This window comes from Mauremys reevesii, linkage group 5 (assembly GCF_016161935.1).
Source record: "Mauremys reevesii isolate NIE-2019 linkage group 5, ASM1616193v1, whole genome shotgun sequence".
Classification (NCBI taxonomy): Eukaryota; Metazoa; Chordata; order Testudines; family Geoemydidae; genus Mauremys; species Mauremys reevesii.
In genome coordinates this window covers 2,472,803-2,500,228 of record NC_052627.1, presented here as the reverse complement: position 1 = coordinate 2,500,228, position 27,426 = coordinate 2,472,803, and the positions used below count along the sequence as shown (strand labels likewise).

The following is a 27,426-nucleotide window of genomic DNA, read 5'->3' as shown; positions in this document are numbered from 1 at the left end:
TTGTGTTCCTGTGGACGAATAAACCTTCTATTTGACTCACTGGCTGAGGGTCATGGCTGACTGCGGAGTTGGGGTGCAGGGTCCTTTGGCTTCCTGAGAAGCCCTGCCCAGCCCAGCCCAGGCGGACTCGCTGCGGGAAGCGCCCGGTGAAACAGGGATGCTGAATGCTCTGAGGTCAGACCCAGGAAGGCCGAAGCAGGATAGGCTCCTGCCCTGACGACACTGTGCTCAGAGCCGTGCTACACCGGAGTCCTGACTGGCTTCCTTCGGAGCAGCTCCAGAGCAGCGCCCCCCGACACCCTGCAGCTCAAGGGGACCGCTTGGCTCTAGGTGGGGACACGGCAGTGGGTGGCGCTGTTTTACAGGCAGGCTCGTCACGCCGCGGGGAGGGGACCCGGGTGCGGCAGATGTGGCGCCGCTGGGCTGCCGGGGGCGGGGGGCGCCGCGCGCCGGCCGGGGGGCGCCGGGCGGGTCGGGGCGCGGGGCGCGGAGCCCCGGGGGGGGCGAGGGAAGCGGGAAGGGCGCTGGGGGCGGAGATTGGGGCCGGGCCGTGTCCCACCCCCGGCGGGGGGGCGGCCGGCTACGCACGGGGGCGGGGCGGCCGGGGCCCTCCCCCGGCGGCGCGGCGCGGCGCGGCGCTCCTCGCTCCCGGAGCCGGCCCGGCGCGGAGCATGGGGCTGGCGGCTGCCGGGGCGCCGGCGGGCTGGGGCGGTCCCGGCCTGGCGGCTAGAGGGGGCAGCGCCGAGCGCTCCGCGGCCCGGCCCGGCCCGTAGGGCAGCCCCCCTCCCCGCGGGCTATGGCCGAGCCCGAGCCCCCCGCGGCGGCCCGGCGGTGGCGAGACGCCGCCCTGCGCGCCCGGAAGCTGCGGAGCAACCTGCGGCAGCTGAGCCTGGGCCCCCGCGAGGAGCCGGAGCCCGCCGGGCCGCCCGCGCTTCGCCGCCCGCCGCTGCCGGCCGGGCCGGGCGAGCCGGCGGCGCTGAGCCTGAGCCTGAGCGGGCGCGGCCTGGAGGAGCTGCCCGAGGGGCTGGGCGCGGCGCTGGGCGGCCTGCGCGTCCTCAGCCTGCGCAGGAACCGCCTGTCCCGGCTGCCCGCCGCGCTGCGCCACCTGGGCCGCCTGGCCGAGCTCGACCTCAGCCACAACCGGCTGGGCGGCCTGGGGGACGGCGAGGCGCTGGCGCCGCTGCGGGAGCTGCGCAAGCTGAGCCTGAGCCACAACCAGCTGGGCGCGGAGGGCGCGGCGCTGCCCGGGCGGCTGGGCGCGCTGCGGCAGCTGGAGGAGCTGGACCTGAGCTTCAACCGCCTGCGCCGCCTGCCCGAGGCGCTGGGCCGCCTGCAGCGCCTGCGCTCGCTGGACGTGGACCACAACGAGCTGCCCGCCTTCCCGGCGCCGCTGCTGGAGCTGGGCGCGCTGGAGGAGCTGGACTGCTCCGGCAACCGGCAGCTGCGCGCCCTGCCCGAGGGCATCGCCGCCCTGCGCTGCCTGAAGATCCTCTGGCTGAGCGGCACGGGGCTGGGCGCCCTGCCCGAGGGGCTGTGCCAGCTGGGCGCCCTGGAGAGCCTCATGCTGGACGGCAACCAGCTGCGGGCCCTGCCCCCCGGCTTTGGCCGCCTTCAGCGCCTCAAGATGCTGAACCTCTCCTCCAACTTGCTGGGCGAGTTCCCCGAGGCGGTGCTTGCCCTGCCCAGCCTGGAGGAGCTCTACCTGAGCCGCAACCAGCTCACCCTGCTGCCCGCCCGCCTCTGCCAGCTGCACCAGCTCCGCACCCTCTGGCTGGACAACAACCGCATCCGCTACCTGCCCGACTCTGTTGTTCAGCTCCACAGCCTGGAGGAACTCGTGCTGCAGGGCAACCAGATCGCCATCCTGCCCGAGGGCTTTGGGCAGCTCTCCCGGGTCACCCTCTGGAAGATCAAGGACAACCCGCTCATCCAGCCCCCTTACGAGGTTTGCATGAAGGGCATCCCCTACATTGCCGCTTACCAGCAGGAGTTGGCGCACTCCCAGCCTGCTCTCAAGCCCCGGCTCAAGCTGGTCCTCATGGGCCTGAAGGATGCTGGCAAGACCCTGCTGAGAAGGTGCCTGATGGAGGAGGAGAGGCAGAGAGACTCCCCCCTGGCTGCAGCTGGCAAAGATGCTGGGAGAACCCAGCAGCAAGACAGCACCCTGGGCCCGACTCCCGTAGGTGTTGGGAAAATACAGCTAGGACATAGCCCCATTACTGAGCCCCGAGATGCTTTGTCTTCAAAAAGCTCCTCTCTAGGATATGCCTCCATTGAGCAGCAGGACCCGCTGCTGTCTCCGTCCCTTAAAGTTGCTGGAAAAATCAAGTTAGAATGCCAGGATGTCTGCCTGTTTCCGTCCCCAAAAGTTAATGGGGAAGCCCAGATAGGACACTTCCCCATGCTGCTGGAGCGAGATGCCCCCCTGACACCATTGGTAGCAGGACTTCCAGGCACCAGCCAGGGCATCGAGGTGACGGACTGGACGGCAGATGTAGAGAGGGGTCTGACCTTCATTGTGTATGAGCTGGCGGGTGACCCTAGCTATGATGTGATCCAATCCTTCTTCCTTTCGCCGGGAGCCCTGTATGTGCTGGTGGTGAACCTGAGTGCCTACACCCCACATTGCTTCTACTCTGCAGTGGGCTACTTCCTGCACTGGCTAGGTGCCAAAGTGCCCCATGCTGTAGTGTGCATGGTGGGCACCCATGCTGACCTGTGTGCTGAGCGGGAATTGGAGGAAAAGTGCCTGGACATCCACCACCAAATTGCCCTGCAGGAGAAGCGGGATGCCGAGGGACTCCAGAGTTTGGCCCAGCAGGTGGACGATGCCCTGGGACAGGACTTTGACCTGCGTTGCTCCAGCCCCCACACTGCCTTCTATGGGGTTTCAGATAAGAACCTGCGGCGCAAGAAGGCCCAGTTCCAGTATCTGCTCAACCACCGGCCGCAGATCCTCTCGCCGGTGCTCGCCATCAGCTGCCAGGACCCCTACCAGGTGCGCCGCCTGCGGGACAAGCTTCTGTCAGTAGCTGAGCATCGGGACATCTTCCCAAACCTGCATCGGGTGCTACCCAAGTCCTGGCAGGTGCTGGAAGAGCTGCACTTCCAGCCGCAGGCTCAGCAACTGTGGCTCAGCTGGTGGGATTCGGCACGGCTGGGCTTGCAGGCGGGCCTGACTGAGGACCGACTCCAGAGCGCCCTGTCCTATCTGCATGAAAGTGGCAAGCTGCTGTACTTTGAGGAGCATTTGACTCTGCGGGAGTATGTATTCCACAATCTGCCCAGGCTCATTGACATCCTCAATGTCTTCTGCCAGCAGGACACCACGGTGCTGCTCCAGAAATTGCTCAGTGACACCCATGTAGATGAACTGAGAACCACCCAGCTCCACCACTACGTGGAAGGATTCCTGCTGCATGGGCTCCTTCCTGCCCACGTTATCCGCCTGCTTCTTAAGCCCCATATTCAGAGCCGGGAGGACCTGCAGCTTATCCTGGAGCTGCTGGAGAAAATGGGGCTCTGCTACTGCATCAATAAGCCCAAATGCAAACCCCTGAATGGGGCCACTGCCTGGTACAAGTTCCCCTGCTATGTGAAGAATGAGGTGCCCCATGCAGAGGCGTGGATTAATGGTACAAACCTGAGTGGACAGTCTCTTGTCATTGAACAGTTGCAGATTGAATACACCTTCCCCTTCATTTTCCCTCCTGGGTTATTTGCACGCTACAGTGTCCAGATTAACAGTCATGTGGTTCAGCGGTCTGATGGCAAATACCAGGTTTATGCCTACAGGGGGAAGGTACCTGTGGTGGTGAGTTACAGGCCTGCTAGGAGCACTCTGCAACCAGATACTCTGTCTATTGCTAGTCACGCATCTCTACCAAATATATGGACAGCCTGGCAAGCTATTACCCCCTTAGTGGAAGAACTGAATGTACTGCTTCAAGAGTGGCCAGGTCTCTACTACACTGTGCACATCCTCTGTTCCAAGTGCCTTAAAAGAGGATCGCTGAACCCATACGCTTTTCCAGGTAAGGTGTGATTCAGCTTGGCTTTAGTAGCCTTTACATGCTTTAAATATCACTCATTCTTCCAGAGCACTGGTTTTCAAAGCTGTTTTGTTTTGTGGGTAACTTTTTTGGGGATAATTCTCTTCCCAGCCTAATTCCATCCCTTCCCTACAACTACAGTACATAGTTACATGGGAGAACATTAGTATGGCCTGAAGGAGACAGGATCAAAATAAACTTAATCTGCTGCATGGTCATATTTGCCTTTGTCCCCCCTTTTCTAGCTATGTGGTCTATTTTTGTCCCTCAGGGTAGGGTCTTCCCAAGTTGCCTTCGCTCTCCACTCTGCATTTTTCTGTTCACATTGTATTGCTTACTCAAAAACACAAAAAAGGAAGGCTATGAAGCAGCTACTCTGAATGCAAAAAAAGGTTTTTATTTATTTATTTTTTGTTTAAAAAAAAAAAAGCCTTCAGAAAATCTCAAATTCCTGTCTAGATCTAGGAGGAATAGTCACTTCCTGAATACTGAAGGGTGGTGGTTTGAGCACTGGCCTGCTAAACCCAGGGTTGTGAGTTCAATCCCTGAGGGGGGCACCTAGGGATCTGGGGCAAAATCAGTACTTGGTCCTGCTAGTGAAGGCAGGGGGCTGGACTCAGTGACCTGTCAGGGTCCGTTCCAGTTCTATGAGATAGGTATATCTCCATATATTTATCCTTGTTAAATAGCTCTGCAGACCACCTAGAAGTGGGTCTCAGACCTCCGTTTGAGAGCCATTGTTTGGAGAATAACTCTGAAACATTTTTTAAAACAAATTTTCATAGATGCTTTAAGTATATGTGAAACTTCACTACCACCTCTTTCAAACACCGGTTTTAATCACAATAGTACGTATTTAAGTAATGCAAATTTTCCAGTGGCCTCTGGTTTGGATTCTGTTCCATTTAGTATGTATGCAGATGCTGCTATCTCACTTTGTAAAACTGTTGCCACTTTTGCTGCTACAGCCTCAAAGAGAACTAGAAAAGGATGCGTTAGCAATCAGTGCCTATGTTGGCATAAAATCAAAATAAACTCTTGACCTTAAGCAATGCTCTGAGCTTTCTAGCTCCCCCCCCCCGAAAGTACTTTGAAATATATTTTATTTATAAAGATTTTTAATTGGAAAGGAGGTGGAATAGTACTTAAACAGAGGATAGTAGGGCTCCTGGTTCAGCTTATGTGGTATAATGTGGATAATTTAAACATTTCTTAAGCTCTTTCAAGCAGAGAGCTGCTAGCTGTGCCCCAGCCTATGTCCTGGCTCAGTCAATTATGTCTCCCCCTCAGTGTATTAAGTTATATAAGTGATTGAAGGGAGAGCTTGAGCTTCCATTTCTGAGAGCCATTGGTAGCTATTAAACTATGAGGTGCATATCTGGACTTCTCTTTTGTGGACACACAGTACAGTTTCCCTTGACTGCTGACCAATCTGGTGTTTACGCTAAATGGAATTACCGTAATTAAAAGCAAAGCAAAGCAAAAAAATTAACTGCAAAGAAAATAAGTAAAATGCACAAATAACAGCAATAAGCACTGCATGTGCCTGCTGCTCTGTCTGGTGGGTGTTTGCTAACCCCTCCCTCCCCCATGATCCATCCTGGTCACTGATTGGGAGGAGGGATAGCTCAGTGGTTTGAGCATTGGCCTGCTAAACCCAGGGTTGTGAGTTCAATCCCTGAGGGGGCCATTTAGGGATTTGGGGCAAAAATCTATCTGGGGATTGGTCCTGCCTTGAGCAGAGGGTTGGACTAGATGACTTTCTGAGGTCTCTTCCAACCCTGATATTCTATGGTTCTGTGGGCCAGCAGTGATCATTCCTGGGCTGTAACTGTAGTGTTGATAAATGGAGAACAGCACTTATCAGGTGAACTAAATGCATCTAAAAATCAAGTAGAAAGGAAAATCTCTCACTCAGAATTGGCAAAAGCTGTTCAACTAACCTGAGTGAGAGGCATAACAAAACTGCCACTCAGACCTAAAAAATCTCTTTTCCTCTTTGTGTTTAGTCTCCTGAAATTATTGCACTCTGATTTTTCCGGACTTCTTTTTTTTGGTAGCTGTGTGAAAGAGTACATGAATTGAAAGCTCAGTTGGAATCTGTATGTGTATGCAAGAAATTCCCATCGGTAGTACTGATAAATTGTGTGTGTTACTCTTTTGTGTGAATGCTTTGACTAGTTAAAAGGATGCTTGGAATGGCCCCTATATGTTCATAGAATCTGTTGCAACTCTAAGAATATTAGACCAGTGCTTCTCAAAGTTGGGCTGCTGCTTGTTCAGGGAAAGCCCTTGGCAGTCTGGGCTGGTTTGTTTACCTGCTGCGTCCGCTGGTTCGGCCGATTGCAGCTCCCACTGGCTGCGGTTCGCTGCTCCACACCAATGGGGGTGGCGGGAAGCGGCGGCCAGCACATCCCTTGGCCAGCGTCGCTTCCCGCAGCCCCCATTGGCCTGGGACGGCGAACCGCGGCCAGTGGGAGCCACGATCTGCCAAACCTGCAGATGCGGCAGGTAAACAAACCGGCCTGGGCTGCCAGGGGCTTTCCCTGAACAAGTGGTGGACCGGCTTTGAGAAGTACTGGATTAGATATTGTAATTGGAATACTTTCTACTTCTTTGAAAACTTTAACGGAATCGGCCTTCATTTTGAAATAGATTAAAAATATTTGAAATTTGTATCCTATTAACCATACAGATTGTGAGGTATGTCATTTTGATGTTCAGTTAAGAATTATTACAAGGCAAAAGAGTTTTATACACTCTGTAGTTTAAAGTGTAATTTTGGACACCCAAGAAAACAGTATCTCCAGTTTTTAAAAATTGCCCAAAGTCAGTTTCCAGGGTTATCTGATTTTCAAAAAGGCTGTGCACCCAGCAGGTCCTGTTGACTCAAAGCTTCTACTTTTTAAAGTTGGTCTCTGCATTTTACTAAAGAGGTTGAAATGTTCCTCTTTTCTTATCATTGTGCTGTAGACAAAATTCAAGTATTGTTTTAATCAAAGTCAGCTGCATTGCTGTAGTGCATCTGGTGAAGACACTGTGCAGTGGGAGAGAGCGCTCTCCTTGGCATAAACTCCGGCTCCATGGGATGCAGTAGCTGTGTTGGTCGGAGAAGCTCTCCTGCTGACACAGCACTTTCCACACCAGTGCTTAGATTGGTATAACTTGCATCTCTCGGGGGTGTGGGTTATACCAAAGTAAGCTGTAGTGGAGACCAAGCCTTAGTTTGTGTCATTTGGGGGGGTTATTTTGTTAACCTTTGTCAGACATCAGAGAATTAAAACAATCTGTTTGCTTTTGGAGAGTACTTGTTCCATTGTTCTCAGACAGTCTCACAAAACCAAATCAGAAATAAGATGTTAAATCAAAGTGGGGAAGTCTGTGCTGGTCTCGGTTGAATCTCCGCCAGCTAGCATTCATCCCAGCTGCAGTTTATGTAGGATACGTCTATGTATTTTGGGGCCAGTTTCCATACCCTTAATGAGGGTTTAAGTGGCTTTGAGGAGCCTATAGGGAATCTCTAAGTTTCACTACTGGAAAGCAGTCCGTGTTTGTACATATTGAGCTGACGTTTCAAGTCCGCATTAATATGGCCCAAGACTGTCTCAGATTGGCGGTTATATCAGGTGCAGAGAACTGGTCAAACATGGTTGTGGTGGGACAGAAGTGGCCAAATTTTCATGGAGGGGGAAAAAAACCTAGCTAGGATACAGAAAGCAAAGAATAGGATGAAATGGTCAACTTTCATCATGGCCAAAGGTAAGCAGAGGCTTCTTCTGGATACTGTGTGCAGTATTAGTCACCTAATCTTGAAAAGGCTATTGTAGAACTGGAAGAGCTCAGAGAAGAGGGATGAGAATGAATAAGAAAAACTTTCCTAGGAAGAGAGATTGAAAGACTGGGATTGTTCTTAGAAAGTAAATGAATGAGAAGGGGATAGGATAAATGTACCTACAGTAATGAAGTGTCTTCTAGAAAAGGTAGATCAGGAACTTCTGCTCTTCCTGCCTTCTATTACAAGGGGACGTGCCATGAGATTAAAAGGTGGGAAATTCATAATTGACAAAAAGGAAATAGTTTTTCATGCAATCTGTGAGCTCACTGCCACCTGAAGTCATCTGGAATTGCCAGGCTGGATGAGACCCATGTTTTCTAAGGTACTAAGTGGCTAGGACAAGGGTAGGCAACCTATGGCACGTGTGAGCTGATTTTCAGTGGCACTCACACTGCCCGGGTCCTGGCCACCGGTCCGGGGGGGCTCTGCATTTTAATTTAATTTCAAATGAAGCTTCTTAAACAGTTTAAAAACCTTATTTACTTTACATACAACAATAGTTTAGTTGTATATTATAGACTTATAGAAAGAGATCTTCTAAAAATGTTAATGTATTACTGGCATGCGAAACCTTAAGTTCGAGGGAATAAATGAAGACTCGGCGCACCACTTCTAAAAGGTTGCCGACCCCTGGGTTAGGAGCTCCTGCTGTTCTTGGGTGAAGGGGAGAACGTTGTTCTCAGTGGGAGCTGCTGGACGCTGAGCTCTTCTGAAGATTTAGCACCAGCTGACTCATGTTGAAGTTCACTTTGAAAATTGGAGTTGGTTCTGAATGAAACCACAATATCAGGTGTCAACGTGCTCTCCTTTATTTATAATTAAATTCTAGGCTGCTGTTTTTCATAGGCCCAATTGCTGTGTAGCACCATCTCATGTAATAGAGATTGAGTCTAGCATCTGGCAGCATTTACATAGCCTGCCATGGGAGCTGGGTTTCTTTTTTCTTGCCTTATTTTAACGATAGCTGCTGTAGCTGTTTTGTCCTAGACTTGCATTCTTCTAAAGGATGTTGTTTGTCTTATTGAAGCAAGAGGTCAATCTCATCTAAATCTGTGGGGCAAGGCTTAGTTTTTATATAACCACTGGGTGTTTAAAGGTTAGACTGTGCAAAGTCACAGATCAAGCTGAATCAGTTCTGTTGAGTTGGGTTAAGAGGATAGAAGATTAGCTGTAAAATGTAAATAAACTGTAAAACTCTAGCGCTGTTTGTTCAATGTGTCCAGGTTTTCCCTACTATTGAATGTTGGGTTTGGATAATGTAGTTTGCTATAAATAATGGGATACAAACTACTCTGTTTTCCCCAAAGATTTCAATCAGATCTACAGGAAAACGGCCAAAATGCCAACCTCAAACTGTACATACATACTATGAATTTCATGTTTTGTTGAGGATGCCCAGCACCTGGGATGGCTGATGTATTTTTGTTCTATATTTAATAAATCTAAATGAAATATTACGAGGAGAAAATTGGGCAAGCCCACTTCTCTCTATGGGAGAGATTGTCAGAAACACAGAGATCAGTTAGGTCCCCAGCTTTTGCAGGGTGGATTGATCTAAATCAGCAAGCAGAAAAGCTTGATTTAGATAATTGATTTTAATCATGTTTTGCATTTTGTACATTTTAGTTTCTTTTCTGAAGAAAGGTTGATTCTCTTTGGTTACCATTAAAACATGTTATTTGCAACTAAATATAATCCGTACACTACATTTGGTGGTTCTTTTTGCTGATCAGGAGGATATGTTATATCTATCCACATTTATTTAAGCAATTAAATAGCTTAACTTACTATGATTCATCTTAATGTTTATATTTTTGTGTTAGAAAATGGTGAACAATGCATTTCTTATTTACTAGATTAATTTTTTTTATTTATAATTTGTCAAGCCCTTTTTGAATGGAAAATAAAATTCAATTAAAAATACACAACTAGCATTTTATTTTTTTGTTAAATAAAACTACTCCAAAGTGCTAGATACATAAGGGAAAAAACTTGATCAAAACATGTTTTGCATTTAAAAGTAGCTGATTTATTAAGCAAGGGAAATATCTGTAGCTAATGAATTGAACTAATTTTTTCTGATCCACGTCCTTCAAGATTTTAGAGCTGGTAGAATTTATCCTCCTATAGTTTATTCAGATTTTCTGCTTTTTCAACTCCAAGTTGGTTTCTTAACTTTGAATGAGCTAGTAGTCATTGAACTGAACTAGCTGAATAAACTGAAATGAAGCAAATACTTTCTCTGCACCTGCAGAAGAGGCTACTGCGGTCAAAAGCTGGTTTAGCACTTCAGCAAGCTCTGGTTCCAGGTGCTTAGCCAGAGACTTCCACCAGTTCAGTGGTCTGACTTTCTTTAACACTGGACAGCAAACGTTAATATTATTTTTGTATTTAATTTATTTTAAGAGGTTACAATAAATTTAGGCATTAGTATAGATTGTCATAATTTCAAAGCTGAAATAAATTTATTAAAAAAAATAAACCTGTTTAAATTAAAAAAATGGATTTTTGATTGAAATCAGTTTTTTTTTTTTTTAGTTTTAAAAAAATCAGTATTTGTTCACCCTGACAGCTTGCACTGAAAGTCAGTGGGAAGAAAAACTACCGTTTGCCACCTCTTTTTGGGATTGAGGACCAAATGATCCATGTTAAAGGCGTCTTTGTTAAACTGCCACCACAGGGAATGGAAAATGCCACAAACTTGCTGCACATGTTGGCAGAAATTTACAAGTTATTTGTAAAAATACTGATACTTTTTAGAAAGTGACCCCTGGGCTAAAGTTACTGTGCCAAGCACGTAATTGATTCCTTGATACAGTGGAACCTGAGAGTTACAAACACTTCGGGAATGGAGGTTGGTTGTAGCTCTGAAATGTTCGTAACTCTGAACAAAACGTTATGGGTGTTCTTTCAAATGTTTACAACTGATCATTGACTTAATACAGCTTTGGAACGTCCCTATGTAGAAGAAAAATGCTTTTTTTAACCATTGTTATTTAAATTAAATAAGCACAGAAACAGTTTCCATACCTTTTCCTTTTTTTTTAAACTTTCCCTTTATTTTTTTAGTAGTTTATATTTCACACATTACTTTTTTTTTATTTGACTCTGCTGCTGACTGCATGCTACCAGTTCCAAATGGAGTGTGTGGTTGACTTCTCAGTTTGTAACTCTGGTGTTCGTAACTCTGAGGTTCTATTGTAGTAGTGGGCAGCCTGCGGCCCATCAGGGTAATCTGCTGGCAGGCCGCGAGACAGTTTGTTTACATTGACTGTCCGCAGGCATGCCTGCCCGCAGCTCCCACTGTCCGCGGTTCGCAGTTCCTGGCCAATGGGAGCTGCGGGAAGTGGCGTGGGCTGCAGGGACATGCTGGCTGCCGGTTTCTGCAGCTCCCATTGGCAGGGAATGGCGAACCGTGGTACTGGGAGCTGCGGGTGGCCGTGCCTGCGGACGGTCGATGTAAACAAACTGTCTTGCGGCCTGCCAGCAGATTACCCTGACGGGCTGCAGGATGCCCACCATTGTTCTACTGTATTGTTTTTTTCTTCTTTGAGTGCTTGCTCATGTCCATCCCATGCTAGGTGTGCGAACACTCATGTGTATGGTGGCTGGAGATTTTTTCCTTAGCAGTATCGATAGGGCTGGCTCTGGCGCCCTCTAGAGTCCTGTGCTCATGCGCTAGTATATGGGGTGCTGCCAGCCCCGCACCCTTTCTGTTCCTTCTTTCCACCAGTGATGGTGGCTGGAACACTCTTTGCTCTTGCAAGTGCCATTAGCATTTGTTTCTTGACTCTCAGTTGTTTTCTTGTAAGTAGCTGAATAGTTAGAGTTATCTGTTGTTTGACCTGCCCTCCGTCCCTGCTGTTGGAGCAAGAAGAAACTGAGAGGGTGTGGGGCCAATGGCGACCCATATACTGGCACATGAGTGTGGGACTCCAGAGGGTGCCAGAGCCAGCCCTATGGATATTGCTAAGGGAGAAACCACCTGCTGCTATGCATGTGGGCGCACGAATACCTAGCATGGAATGGACATGAGCAACACATCTCGAAGAACAACCGTTACCAAAAGGTAGGTAACCGTCTTTGATAAAATGTTACTAAAGCAGTAGGAAACTTGCCAACATATTAGAAGTTCCCAGTGCAACAATTATTACATATTTAAGCTGTTTGGAGTTTCTGATAAGCTTAATACTATATACTAATGTTGATTATTGATTGGGTAAAAATTCTGTAACAACTGTGTAGAAAAGCAGTAGTTCAATAAAACTCTTCTTTAAAGGAAAGAAGATTGGTAGGCTGGAAATGTGGCCTATCCTTTTTCATGTTGGCGCAGAGTCTGTACCTTTTTAATGCAAATAACACTTGATTTTTTTTATTTTTTAAAAATAAATGCTGTAAAACCCTGATTTCCGTCTCCTCCCTCCCGCCCCTTTTCTTAAAATGTTTGGGTAGCCCCAAACTCATAAATAACACTTCAGTAAGTAGTCGGCATGTCTGCGTGCAATGAAAGCAAATTGTCAAGGGACTATATTATAAATTACAGTTAGGAAAAAACAGTTTTTAAACAGTAAGGAAAGATTACAATTATTGTACTTTGTTAAGGAATCCTGGGCAAACAATATAAAATGGGTTTATTAATTCAGCAAAGTTTACCTTAATCTTAATCAGCTGGTGTCTTGGTGCCAGCGTGGCAGCACATTGCTTGAAGGCAGTCATCTCTTGCTGTAGGCCCTTATGATGATTCCCCAGCTCAGCGACAATAGTGTAATACTGTGTTCAGTTGAATGGATCTTTCAGTTTGGCTAGTGAAGCAAAACAGAATTCCGTGCCTTTATTGCATTACTTTTTAGACTTGCTGAAATTTGTTTGTGTAGGAAGTGACCTGTAAAAGGGATGCACTGCTTTGAATTGCTCTTTGTTTTGTATTATATAAATGTTAATTAACGGCCACTTTTCTGAGTTTATTTTGTTGATGTAAAGCTCATGTAGATTTTTGCTTTATGGATTAGATTGACTGCATTCATATTAAGACTCGTTTCTGCTGTGTTTCATCACCTCTGCTAATGAGTCTTGTGAACTGGCTGGAGACACTGTTCTATAGTGATCTCCTTTATCTCTGACCAGGTGTATCAGAATCTTGTATTGTTTGCTTCGTTTAAAAACTTGATAACTTGTAGTTCTAGTGGCGTTAACTTACATTGTTAGGATACAATTCAGTAGGCTTAGTGTGATTAGAATCTCATGTCTTAAATATGCGTGCCATTGACAGCAGTATAAGTGGAATTGCATTTAAGACTGGATGTTTTTTCTAAAAGGATCTGCTGTAGGAATTATTTTGTGTTTATACAGGAGGTCACAATGGTCCCTTCTGGCCATGGACTCTATGAATAATCTGCTCATGCAGAGCAAGAGTAACTTGTAAAGTAAGCTAGAGAGAAAAGGTTCAAATTTCTTTAAACATCACTGGTTTTGTGAAAAATTCTTTGAAGAGATGTTTGTTTTTAGCATTAAAGATGATAACCCTGTATGTATCTCTTACAGCGGGAAAATACTGTTAATAGGCAATCCAGTGATCAGAATCATTGTGGAGTGTTACTTTAAATAGTGGGAGCAGAAGGAGAGGGAGAAGTGTGAGGCAGTGTGAGAGGAAAAAGAGGACTAGAGAGAGTGAAGAATGTGGTGAGGTGACCTGAGGAACAGTCAGTTGGTCAAATGACCTTGTATGGCAGTGACTCATTGGTATTGGAAATCCAATTCTCACTGCCTAACCAAGCAAGAGCTGTTTCCACCTAAGCCAAGACACATTGGGAACTCATCTGAGCTGTGGCACTGCAGACACAGCTGTTCTCTTCCACTTTCTGCTGTTTGTCATATTGAGCTTAGAAAGATGTCGAAATGCCACTTAAGAAGCAGTGTGCCTTTGTGGATTTGAGCACCAGGTTGGGCATTGGATGCTCTCAAGTGCCAATCTGCCAGAGATATGTAGCCTTCATCTGTGTCTGATTCCCCATCTGTAAAGTGGGGATGATCATTCTTACCTACCTCCCTGGAGGATAATCTAATGCATGTTTGTATGGTGCGTTGCAAATGTAAACAGCTGTGCAACAGTATGGACCAGGGGTCTCAAACTCAAATGACCACGAGGGCCACATGAGGACTAGTGCATTGACCAGAGGGCCGCATCACTGACACCCCCCCCCTTTCTGCCTCTGGCCCTGCCCCCACTCCACCCCTTCCATTAGGGCCCGCCTCGTCCCACCCCTTCCCTTCCCCATTCCAACACCTTCCCCAAAGTCCGCACCCCAATGCTGCCCCTGGGGGTGCAGAAAGGGTGCGGGGTGCAGCAGGGGCTCAGGGCAGGGAGTTGGTGTGTGGGGTGCAGCAGGGGGCTCAGGGCAGGGAGTTGGTGTGTGGGGTGCAAGAGGGTGAGGGGTGTGTTATGGGTGCAGGGTGCAGCAGGTGGCTCAGGGCAGGGAGTTGGGGTGCAGGAGGGGTTCAGGGTGTGAGCTCCAGCCCTGTGTCGCTTGCCTGCCTGCCCTGGCCCCCGGCCCCCGGCCCCGCGCTGCTCTGCTCCGTTCCAGGAAGCAGCTGGAACCATGTCCCTGCAGCCCCTGGGGGAGGGGGAGGGGGAGGGGAGGGCAGGGCTCCGTGCGTGCGTCTGCTGCTCTTGCCGCTCCTCCAGGTACCTCCCACGAAGCTCCCATTGGCCGCAGTTCCCTGTTCCCAGCCAATGGGAGCTGCGGGGGGCGGTGCCTGGAAGGAGGCAATACAGGAGCCCTCTGTCCCCTTCCCCCTCCCCCCTGGACCGAAGGGGCGTGCTGCCAGCTGCGTCAGAGAGCGGCGCAGGGCTCGCAGCGCCACGGGGGGCAATCCCGCAGAGGGGCCTGCAGGGGTGGGTGGGGGGTGCATGTGGCCCGCCAAGCTCCCCGCAAGAGCCCCACGGGCCGCGTGCTTGAGACCTCTGGTATGGACAATACAGGTCTAACCTTCAGGCAGTGTCTTATGCTCTGCAGTCTCCTTGATGCTGGAGTATTAAACAGGTATCTGCTTACAGTAGCTTGGCCTGTACTCTAGTAAGGGACTCTGGTTAATGACAGCACAGACTAACTGGCTCTCACTTACCTCCTTCTGGCAGGCTCATTGCTGGGAAAAATTGAGGCCTGGTCTACACTACGCGTTTAAACCGATTTTAGGAGCGTTAAACCGATTTAACGCCGCACCCGTCCACACTAAGAGGCCCTTTATATCGATATAAAGGGCTCTTTAAACTGGTTTCTGTTCTCCTCCCCGACGAGAGGAGTAGCGCTAATATCGGTATTACCATATCAGATTAGGGTTAATGTGGCCGCAAATCGACGGTATTGGCCTCCGGGCGGTATCCCACAGTGCACCACTGTGACCGCTCTGGACAGCAATCTGAACTCGGATGCAGTGGCCAGGTAGACAGGAAAACCCCCACGAACTTTTGAATATCATTTCCTATTTGCCCAGCGTGGAGCTCTGATCAGCACGGGTGGCGATGCAGTCCCAAATCCAAAAAGAGCTCCAGCATGGACCGTACGGATGTGATCGCTGTATGGGCAGACAAATCTGTTCTATCAGAGCTCCGTTACAAAAGATGAAATTCCAAAGCATTTTTAAAAAATCTCCAGACAGAGGCCACAGCAGGGACTCAGCACACTGCTGCGTGACAAGCGTAACGGAAAGCCAAAGAATCAAATGGACGCTCATGGAGGGAGGGAGGGGGGACTGAGGACTCCAGCTATCCCACAGTTCCTGCAGTCTCCGAAAAGCATTTGCATTCTTGGCTGAGCTCCCAATGCCTGTAGGGTCAAACACATTGTCCGGGATGGTTCAGGGCATAGCTCATCAATTTACCCCCCACCCCCAGAAGTAAAAGGGAAAAAAATCGTCTCTTGACTTTTTTAAATGTCACCCTATGTCTACTGAATGCTGCTGGTAGACGCGATGCTGCGGCAGTGAACTGCAACATCCTCTTCCCCCCACCCTGGTGGCAGATGGTACAATATGAGTGCTATCCATCATCATCATCAGCCTGGTGGCAGACGGTACGGTGCAGAAGGACTGGTATCCGTTCTCATCATCAGCCGGTGAGTGCTCCTGGCTGGCCTCAGGTGAAGTCGGCCGGGGGCGCCTGGGTAGATGGTACAGAACGGCTGGTAACCGTCTTCATCATAGCAACTGGGGGCTGAGCTCCATCAGCCCCCACCCTTCATGTGTAAAGAAAAGATTCTGTTCTGCCTGGACTATCATAGCAGCGGGATGCTGGGCTCCTCTCCCCCACACTGCTTAATGTCCTGTCTGGACTATCATAGCAGCTGGAGGCTGCCTTCCCCTCATTTTATCTCACTAACAAGTCACTGTTTCTTATTCCTGCATTCTTTATTACTTCATCACATAAATGGGGGGACACTGCAGTGGTAGCCCAGGAAGGCTGGGGGAGGAGGGAAGCAACAGGTGGGGTTGTTGCAGGGGCACACCCTGTGAATGGCATGCAGCTCATCATTCCTGCATGATCTGACACGGAGCGGCTGTGCTCTCTGGTTCTCTGATGTACTAGAGAACCAGTGTACTTGCTCCATATTCTAGGCAGGACTGATTCTATTTTTAGATACCATAAAGGAGGGATTGACTCGGGGAGTTATTCCCATTTTTGTCTTTTGCGCCCCCGGCCGATCTCAGCCAGGGGCACCCATGACAGCAGCAGACAGTACAGTGCAGAAGGACTGGTAACAGTCATCTCATTGCCAATTTACAATGGCAGCAGACGGAACAGAACGACTGATAACCGTCTCTGCTATCATGCAAAAGCAAATGAATGCTGCTGGGTAGCGCTGCTGTATCGCCTCTGTCAGCGGCATCCCGTACACATACGATGACAGTGACAAAAGGCAAAACAGGCTCCATGGTTGCCACGCTATGGCGTCTGCCAGGGCAATCCAGGGAAAAAGGGCGCGAAATGATTGTCTGCCGTTGCTTTTCCAGAGGAAGGAATGACTGACGACATTTACCCAGAACCACCCGCGACAATGATTTTTGCCCCATCAGGCACTGGGATCTCAACCCAGAATTCCAAGGGGCGGGGGAGACTGCGGGAACTATGGGATAGCTACGGAATAGCTACCCACAGTGCAACGCTCCAGAAATCGATGCTAGCCTCAGACCCTGGACGCACACCACCGAATTAATGTGCTTAGTGTGGCCGCGTGCACTCAACTTTATACAATCTGTTTTACTAAACCGGTTTATGTAAAATCGGAATAATCCCGTAGTGTAGACGTACCCTGAGAGAGAGTATTCAATGAAACAAGTTCTTGGTCATGTTCGAAGGCTAGAAAATCACTAAAGTAGGATTTTTTTATTTGATTTTTCTGTTACGATTTGTCTAATGAAAATAGCTTTTTGGATTAAATATAAGAAAATTACTTATTTCCCCCTCCCTCCCCCCCCCCCCGAGAGAATTAAGAGAACTAGCTGAAGTCAAATAGCCATTTGAATGGGGCTGTTGACCCAGGTGATCTTACAGGACACTGATTAAGGGCTATGCTATTTTCAGTCTGTCTTTGTCATCTGATTACAGAAAGGAGAGAGAAATCCTACAAAAAGCAGGGTGGATAAAAATCAGTGATTTTAAAAAAAAATGGATTTTTGGATAGTTTTTTTCCCTCAAAAACATTTTATCTAAAGATAGTTTTAATTGATACATTATAGCTCAAAGTTAACTCATCACGGAATAGAGATTATAAATTCTCATTCTATAGTTTGAGACAATATATTCATGTAATGTTTAAGAAAAGTTTTTTAAATGAGTTTCAATAGTTCATGGATTGGGGACCCAATTTTATGGGGTTTCAGGGGCTTCTGTATAGATTATGTAGGTTAATCTTGCTCAGTCTAGAAGGTACCATCAGAGATGCTTAGTTTTGCAGTTCTCAAATTGTGGATTTGTGTCTCCAGAGATAACATGCTTGTTAACAACAAAAATGTTTTAAAATAAATAATATATAGAGTTGAGAAATAACAGACCTCAACCCTATTGTCCCTCTGCAAATTTGTGTACACGGAGTCAATCCCTTATTCCTTTCTAAAAGTGAAAAGTTTCAAAAAGTTCAATGAATAGAATATTGTTGGGGGCAGAATAGATATGGACAAGGAGAAGTCATCTGGAGATAAATGTAAGAAGGGCGGGACAGGCAGTAGAAACAAAAGTGAAACTGTTTGAGCAGCATATTCCAGAAATCTTGAGGTCTTTCTGAGTATAGCCTTCATTGATTTGAGATCTACCATACCGTTCTCGCACTAGAAGGGAAAACCTATAATGGCAGCAGGCCATACAAGAGACCCAGTTTGGGAATAAGAACCATTCAAGAAATATGTTTGATGATGATGTTTTAAAGAAATTCACAGCAGTGAACTGGTGAAAGTCACTTAAGCACTTGGATTCAGGGACTGTTGAAGTGATAATCTCATTTTTAACAGCAGTAGGTTCTTCTGCTGGTGTAGAAAGAATATTTTCTTCCTTTGGACTAATTCATTCCAAATTGAGAAATGGTTTCCTGAAAAAGCAGGAAAGCTTGTTTTTCTTTTCCAGATTATGAACAATCAGGAAAATGAAGGTTAAAGACGACTGAGTTAGCTGCAGAAGCCAGTATTTTAAGTTTCTCATGTTGACCTGGCTGACAGTCGATTTATTTATTTATTTAAATTTCATTTAACTATTAAAAACAATTTTAACAAAAACAAACCTGATTTTAAAAATCTTGAATGTTTAATTAAATTAAATTCATATGCTTGTTTTGTTAAAATATTATGTTTGCCGTTGAAGAAAAAAATCCAGAATACGTAACATTATTGTTTTAGTTAAGTAAAACAATTTAAATGTCTGTCTAGTGATGTTCTCCTCCTAATACAGCATGGCAAGAAAATCCTCCAATTATTAATGACAGTTCACCTCCCAATGACTTCATAAATATCTGCTTCAGTTACCTTTGGTAAATGAAATAACCAAATACTCATTCATTTTCCGATATAGCTGTAAAACTAATCTGAAAAGTTTTCAAAGTAAATCACTTAAAAATGTATAGTGTGTACTTTCTAAAAATGAAACATACATCTATCTCTGAGTTGTAAAGAATATGCATTAAGGTTATAACAACCAACAAGAATGCACTTTTATGTAGAAAACCATGATTAAATTGAGGCTTCCTGATTAGTCATTTAAATCAAATGGATTTAAATCAAATCCACCCTGACAAAAACCTTAGCGGATTCTTAAATATCATGTAAATGTACAAGCAAACCAACCCCTGTGGAACCGTGGGGTTTGCGGGTAGGTATGAATATTTCTCTTTTTAAGAAAATGATCTAAGTGGTTTGAAGCACTCCAGACCATAGTGCACTTCACTATAAACAAAGGACCTGATTTTAATTTAAGGAGAGAGTCAGTCTTTGAAATTTGATGGGATTGTAATATGGCAGATTAATGTGAATTTGCCAGTGATCCTTCTTTGCTTGCATCCGAAGAAGTGGGTGTTCACCCACGAAAGCTCATGCTATAAAACATCTGTTAGTCTATAAGGTGCCACAGGATTCTTTGCTGCTTCTACAGAACCAGACTAACACGGCTACCCCTCTGATTCTTTGATTTAGAGGAGAATAAAGAGATTTAAATAAAACAGCTGATTCCTGGTTAATGCCTCCAATAAGAAATTAATGATCCAAAACATAGTCTTTAGCTTTACAGCAAAGAGAATTCTAACAGAATGGGCATTTGGAAATGGAATATGGGAGACAACTCATGTTCTGCCTTCAGAAGGACTCCTGAAGTTGTTAAAGGTAGGGCATGCAAATCGAGGTTCAACCACCATGATGCTTTAGGCTGATCAAGATGAAGGCAAGAACTGTGGGAATACAGGTGGGTCCTTGAGCATACAGTGCTACCACCTGTGTGAATTGGATTTTATTTTCTGTAGCTGAGCAGAAGTCTCTCCAGTGGGGTTATGTCCAATCAGACTCCGACTGTGGCTGGCTGAGTTTACAATGCCGGCCTCACAGTGTTCATTGTGCCAGGAGTGCAAACCTTTTCTTGTATTTGTCTCTCAGATTCGTGATGAGACTGTAGTGGGGGCATGCTATTGGAATGAAAGGCTTGTTCAGACTTCCACACCTGTTTGTTTACTGTGAATTTCTAAAATGTCTGTCTGTGAACTTGAGGAGACTTGGCATCCTTCGAAGGACTACCTTGAAGTGCTACTAAGACCTAGTAGTGGCACATATCTGGTGCTGTTTGCTTTTTGAGGACTGGACTAAAATGTTATGTAGCTTACATTTCAGGGGTGTTGGGTGATGGGGGCACCTCACCTGTGTGTCATATAAAGATATATACCCCAAAACCTTGGACTTCATAATTCCTTGACTCCACAGGCCAACTGTGAAAATGCAGTAAACTTAGGATCACAGCTCTGGAAATGCTACCTAAAGCCCATCAGATACACTGCATGTAAAATGCAGACTACGATTGGTACGCAAGGCTGGCCAGAGAGTGGCAGAGCCCTGAGGTTGTTCAGATCGTATTCTGCACATTTCTAGACTTTATAATGCTATTTAGGGTATAAGTGTAACCTTAACTTCAGACAACCATTACAAAGCTGAAAGTCTGTTGAGAGCTCCAGACTTAAGACTTAAGTAAATGGTGATAATTAAGTTGGAGTTCAGGTTGCGAGTTTGGCGAGGTGTTTCTTTTGGTCTGGACGCAGACTTCATACAGTGTATTACTACGTCTGTTTGGAACTTTTTTGTGTTAAGTAAGAGCTCTCACTATGCACACCAGTGAGCTAATAGTGCAAGTGTGAACATCTCATTGTGAAGTGATGAGGCGTCATAGATTTGATGCTAGGAGGGCATTATAATCATCTGGTCTGACCTTCTGCATAGCACAAGGCATGGAGTTTCACTTGGTGACTTCTGCTTCAAGGCCAATAACTCCTGGGTGAGCTACAGAGTTTCTTTCTGAAAAAGCAACCAAACTTGATTTAGAGGTCCTCAGTGATAGAGAATCCGCCACATCTTTGGTAGATTGTTCCAGTGGTTAATTACTCTCACTGTGGAAAACAAACAAGTCAGTTTGAATTTGTCTAGCTTCAGCTTGCAGCCATTTGGATGTAATGCCGGCCTCACAGTGTTCATTAATTCAGAAAACTTGGCACTGTTGATTTAGTTTGAAGTAAATTGTTCAGTTCAGATGATGCAGTGCTTTGACAAAGCTCTACTTAATGGGATTTCACTATTAACTCACCCTATTATAGTACATCTGTCTAAACTTGCTTTGTAACTACCATCATGTCACTTCTTGGTACCATTCACAAGATGGCACTTTCTGAGTTGCTGCCTGTTATAACTAAATGACAGTGCAACGGATGAGGGACCCAAAGCTATCCTGACTTTTTGCCTGCCTTATTTTATTAAGAGGTTTCAGATTCCCACCAACTAAACTGTGTAATAGGAAGGAAATAATTATCAAGAACCACCATGGTGGAAAGGAGGCAAGGGGAAATTCCAGGAATATAAAAGTTGCTTTGATTATAAAATTCATGCCAAATGTAACTAACACAAACTGGACATTGGGGCACCTAACGTGAGCATTAGTCTTATATAATTTCTCTTTAGGACTTTCACCGTGTAACTGGCAAGTGTCTGACTATTAAGGGAAACGTTTTTCCATCAGGTACGCATCCTGTGTCTCAGTGTGCTCTGTGCTGTGGTGACAGATGTCGGTTACTAGTACCACTTAGTGAGCATTAGACTGCAACGTGACACAGATCATGCTGCCATAAAGCTGCTCATGTTAATGTGTTTAATTAAAAATGTACCAGCCATGGTTTTCACAGCAGCATTTATCTTAAGGACTGGCTTGGACCAAAAAGGAGTGTTCTAACTTCCTTGGTTATTTCACTGGTAACTTTCTGTGCAGCATGAAGATCCCTCATGGAAGCAAAGAATAGCTCTCACTCAGCTTCAGCAGTTTAAAAAATGTCAAAGTTCCCATTTTGGGCAGTTATCTAGTTCAGCGTGTTTCAGAGCAGTGAATAGTCTCTGAAGCTTGAAAGTGTGAACGGAGTTAGAGAGACAAGATGGGTGAGGTAGTATCTTTTATTGGACCAACTTCTGTTAGTGAGAGAGACAAGATGGTTCAGTGAAAGCTGTTGCCTCCACCACCTTGTTTCTCTAATATCCTGGGGCCCACATGGCTACAACACCACTGCAAACAAAAGGAGTTAGGCATTGTGATTGGCAGTGTCATAGTGCCTAGAAAATCACTGCAATTCACAAAGGATGAGTTAGGTGCCTAAGCTCCTATACAGTGAATGGGGGGAAGAGGTGTCTTAGATTGAGAGTGACAAAAGACAGCAGCTAGGTGGGGAGCTGCTTAAGGTAGCCAGTGAGAGATGGCAGCGAGGGTGTGTGTGCTAAGCCCTGCCCCTCTGTTGGTGTTAGGTGCCTTAGGCACATCCCTCTGCTTGGGATTCTCAGCTGCAAACTCTCCCTTGGCGGTAGGCGCCTACCCTGTTGGCAAGAAGCTGAGCGGAGGAGGAGCTCCTGCAGTACTTCTGGGGCAGTGCATAGGGCACTCAACTAGAATGTGGGAGAGCCCCATTTCTAGTCTGTCACTGCCAGAACAGGGATCTGCCTCCTCTCGGGTGGGCTCGAACCATGGGATAGAGTTGTGGGGCTCCCTTGGTCTCTCCTATTGAAGCTGTTGCACTGTGGATAAATAATCAGAGTGATTGGAGCAGGGGCACTGGATCCTGGGGCTCCCACCTGCCAGGTGAGTGCTGCAACCCCTAGGCTGCGGAGTCATTCTCATAGCTGTGTGTTCTGTCTTTTAAAGAGTAATTTGGGCCAGAGAATTTGTGAATTGTTCTGGGGTTTAGGTGGGAAATAGCCACCCAAGCGCCTAGATGGAGGCAGCAGTGCGCATGCCCGGAGGCAGAAACGTGGGTGCTAAGGAGACTGCAGAAACTTTTACTTTTTACTTTACTTTTACTGCAGAAACTTAAGTGCCAAATGAGTTTAAGTGCATACAGGATTCAGCAAGAGTTGTATGCATCACAATGGACCCTAGACTGGGGTTTAGGCACCCACCTCCTTTTGTGCATTGCCACTAGAGATAAGTGTACAGTAGCACAGATGCTGTGTGCTAAATGGGGTTATTACAGTTCAGATCAGAAAATGTTTAGAGCCCTAATGTAATGTATTCTTTGTAAATGAAGGTCTGAATAGCAAGGAAAACAGTACACTTATGAGTGAAGGGGCATTGGGATGGCTGCTGTAGGTCATTTCATGGTTACCTTGTGCTCCTCTGCCTGTTGGCATCCGTGTGTTGTGCACCACCTGTTAGAGGACTTTCCTTTCACTCCCTCCCCTGGTTCATGTCACGGAGACAGAAAGCAGAAGACCGGAAGTGTGAAGTGCAATGTTTATTGGGGTTAGTTTCCAGCAAGCATGTGTCCCATAACTCTGATGTTAACATAAAACATAAGAATGGCCAAACTGGGTCAGACCAAAGGTCTATCTAGCCCAGTATCCTGTCTTCCAACAGTGGCCAATGCCAGGTGCCCCAGAGGTGATCCATCCCCTGTTGCCCATTCCCAGCTTCTGGCAAACAGAGGCCAGGGACACCATCCCTGCCCATCCTGGCTAATAGCCATTGATGGACCTATCCTCCATGAATTTATCTAGTTCTTTTTTTAACCCTGTTATGGTCTTGGCCTTCACAACACCCTCTGTCAAAGAGTTCAACAGGTTGACTGCACGTTGTGTGAAGAAATACTTCCTTGTGTTTGTTTTAAACCTGCTGCCTATTAATTTCATTTGGTGACCCCTAGTTCTTGTGTTATGAGAAGGAGTAAACAACACTTATTTACTTTCTCCATACCAGTCATGGTTTTATAGACCTCCATCATATTCCCCCTCCCATCCCCTTAGTCTTATTAATCTCCTCATACAGAAGCTGTTTCCGTACCCCTAGTCATTTTTGTTGTTGCCCTTTCCTGAACCTTTTCCAATTCCAATATATATGTCTATATATATTACTATGATAAGTCTTTTAGTATACTTTTAAAACTGGATTTTTTTTTTAAGGCACACTTCCACCTCCCATCCTAACTTACATATTTTATCAGTCTACAAACTGATCTAAACCCAAAAGTGGGCTGCAAGCACTGCTGTAACATATACCTAGTTTTCAAGTATTATTTACAGAATTATGCAGAAGCCCATTTGGCCTTCCACAATGAGAATTAGAACTGTTTATACTGCATCTCTTCAGAATTAGTGACGAGACAGATTAGGTCTTTCCACGCCCCTGGCCAATGCAAGGTTGTACTTTGCAGTAAGAACTTTTTTCCAGTTTTTTGGACCCCTATCACTTGAATAATCCTTTCCCCTTCCAGACTGGAGAGAGAGAGCTTGGATTACATTCAGCAGAAATGCTCTTTTTCCAAGCTTCATCCCGTTATTTCTTGCAGCACTCTGGGCAGTCTCTCTCACTCCCAGCATTTTCAGATTTCGGTAGGTCAACAGTGGTTCTCCGTGGCTGTGGGAGAAGGAGGAGATTGCCATAAAGTCAGTGTCTTTTAGGACCTGTTGCCAGTTTGTGGTGTGATATATTTTTTTTTCCCCAAGGGAGGTTTCTCCAGGGCAAAACATTGGTAACAGCAAGGTGTTCATATCGACCAGGATGGAAGGCTAGTGCCATTTTCCAAATAGAAATTTTAGAATCTCATTTTAGTCTAAGCAAAAATAAAGTACTGGCCAATGGATTAGTTATGTTAGTATCTATAAAGCTTGTATTCACTCCTATGTTATGAACCTTGTTAGAGCACCTTACAAGTCTGTCCCAGCTCTGCCTTGCCCTGTGTCCCCATTCTCCCCTCCCCATTCCCTCCTCCTTAGCAGGCCCAAATATACCTGCAATTCATGCCCTCAGTCCCACCCCTTACAACTTATGGTCATGTTCCATTTTGGAGGGTCATGAGCCTAGGGTCTTCGTTCCACCTCTTTTGTATCCTGTGGGAAGGATGAGGAGTGCGGTCGTGCTATGGTCAGGGACAGACATTTCTCTGGCTTTTTAGTGTTTTATATCTCCCCCCCCAATCCGCCATTGTCCCTCCCGACTGGTTGCTTGATCTTGCCTCGAGAGAAGAGCCAGGCAGCCTTCCAGTGTGCGCTCAGATATTAAACTCCTACCATACCCTGTAACACTTTAGTTCCATCTCTTATCTCTCTTCCCCCATTTTCTTGTGGGCAGATGTAACACACAGTGTCTTTGATACTCATCTCTTATACTACTGAAAAGACAAAAAGTCAAACCCAAAAGTCTATCTCAGGCTGACAAACAAGCCTATATACGAACACTGCCCAGCACGAGGTGGCCCGGAGATACAGATAAGTGGGGAAATTTTCCTGCTGTCCCCTGTCACAGCTGACCTGAGTGAGCACACTAGGAGACTGATTTCAGAGTGGTAGCCATGTTAGTCTGTATCAGTAAAAAGAATGAGGAGTCCTTGTGGCACCTTAGAGACTAACAAATTTAGGAGAATGTAACTGGGCTTAGGTGAATGGCAATGGGGGAGGCAATTCGCCATGTGAGAACCAACTCTTCTATCCTGGTGTGTCCATGGTGCAGCAGCCTTTTGGAGCTGTGTGTGGCAGATAGATTCTGCACCCAGATGCCTACCACCAACCTAGACCCTGAACACTGGTAATTCAGAGTGACTGTCGTACATGTTTACAAGCATGACAGATTGCATGGTGGTTAATTGGTGTCATACTGTGGAGAGCCTTAAGCTGTTAAAATATGAAAGGAGTCTGACAAATATGGCAGCTTCCTTCAGTGTTCTTGAAAGACCCTGTTGTGTTAAGTTTATGTATTATTGTGGCCCTGGATTGTATGTAACTTTTCTAAGTGGGAGATGTGACAAATGACCATATTGAAAATGTGCCAGACGAGTATGGACTTTGGGACAATAAGTGTTAAGAGGATTCTCCATAGGGATTCCCCAGGAAAGTTAATGCAAATTCCCTGGTTATGTAAAAACCAAGCCTTGTGAAGCTCTGCTCTGAGGAGAGAGCCATTTTCTTCTGATCACTTGTTACACAATGCCAAGATCAAATTGCCCAAGGAGCGTAAAGAAAAGGCTGTTCTGCCCAGCCTCGGTTCTGGTTCGCAGATGGATGTGAACTTTGTAACCACTGGGAAAACCCACTTATGGTTGTGAGAGACACTAACGTAGGGCACTGGTAGGTTTCAGTTTAGTGTGACCTCTGGTAAGCTTTTTAGCATGCATGTAGGTTCTTTTACAATTAAAATGTGTTTTCTATGTAATGTTTTCACCTTAAGAATATGTGTGCTTGCTCAGAAGGAGCTGTGCAGTAACTTTTAACTGCAGGCAATACACTGTTTATGGTCCTCCGAGGGAAACCCAGTTTGTTTAGGCCAGGGGTCTCAAACTCCCGGCCCACGGGCCATCTGCGGCCCGCGAGCCTCCCTAATGTGGCCTGCGGGGCTCCCAGGAGTTTTTTGGGCCGGGTCTCTCCCTTGGCCCCACCTGCTGCCCCCTGGCGCTCCCCCCTCAGGGGCACCGGCGCTGCAGCAGAGCTGAGCAGCGTCTGCCTGCTCGCTCTGGTGGCTGCCGGCCCCTCCCTGCGGCCCAGGGGTGGGGAGGGGCTGTGCCTCTGTGCACTGCCCCCACCCCGATCGCCCCTGTGGCCAATGGAATGCTGTGGGGGCAGTGCCTGGGGGAAGAAGTGCGTGGAGGCCTCCCGGCCCACCCCACCTTGGAGTCCCAGGTAAGTGCCGCACCCCCGACCCCCTCCCAGAGCCTGCAGCCCCTTCCCCTTCCCACAAATCTCCTTCCGCCCCCAAACTCCCTCCCAGAACCTGCACCCTCTCCCCACGCACCCCACAGCCCCAAACTCCATCCCAGAGCCTGCACCCCAGACCCCCTCCCAGAGCCCAACCTCTCACCCCTTCTGCACCCAAACTCCTTCCCAGAGTGTGCACCCCAATCCTCTACCCTAGACTTCCTCCCCCACCCAAACTCCGTCCAAGAGCCTTAGGCAGGTGGGGGGTGGAGTTTTTTTGGGGGGGCGGGTTCTGGGCGGCATGAGTGACATTGGGCTGCTGGGAGGATTTGAGGACTAGCACTGGATCTAAGGTAAACTGAGTTTGAGACCCCTAGTTTAGGCAGTCTGACTAGCTGGGGATATCCGTGTAGATCAGGGCTGTGCAGCCTTAAAACCCCCAGTGGGGAGCGGGAGAGATGCGGGTCTCCGCACAGCAGAGGTGATGGCTGGGAACTGGGAGGCTAGAGTGGGTACCCGTGGTGGACCATGGAGTGGGAATACAGGCGCAGTTGCCCTAACCTGTGACAGAGTCCTCTCATTCTCCCTCCTTACTGTGTGCCTGTCGCACACAAGGCCTGAGTGGAAAAAGGGCCGATTAACTCTGTGACGGGT

General features: G+C 47.1%; 1 protein-coding gene across 3 annotated transcripts in view; it reads left to right on the top strand.

The window, feature by feature from the left end:
* The first annotated feature begins 752 nt into the window (after window positions 1–752).
* The window catches only part of MFHAS1 (malignant fibrous histiocytoma amplified sequence 1), a 116,989-nt gene continuing 90,315 nt past the window's right edge, over window positions 753–27,426 (top strand). The window contains exon 1 of one of the 3 annotated variants that reach the window (XM_039541205.1): window positions 753–4,034. In XM_039541205.1, coding sequence (XP_039397139.1) covers window positions 797–4,034 — 3,238 coding nt within the window. In that variant the 5' untranslated portion in view covers window positions 753–796. The remainder of the gene's footprint in view (window positions 4,035–27,426) is intronic. The other 2 variants (XM_039541207.1, XM_039541206.1) reach the window with 2 other exon arrangements.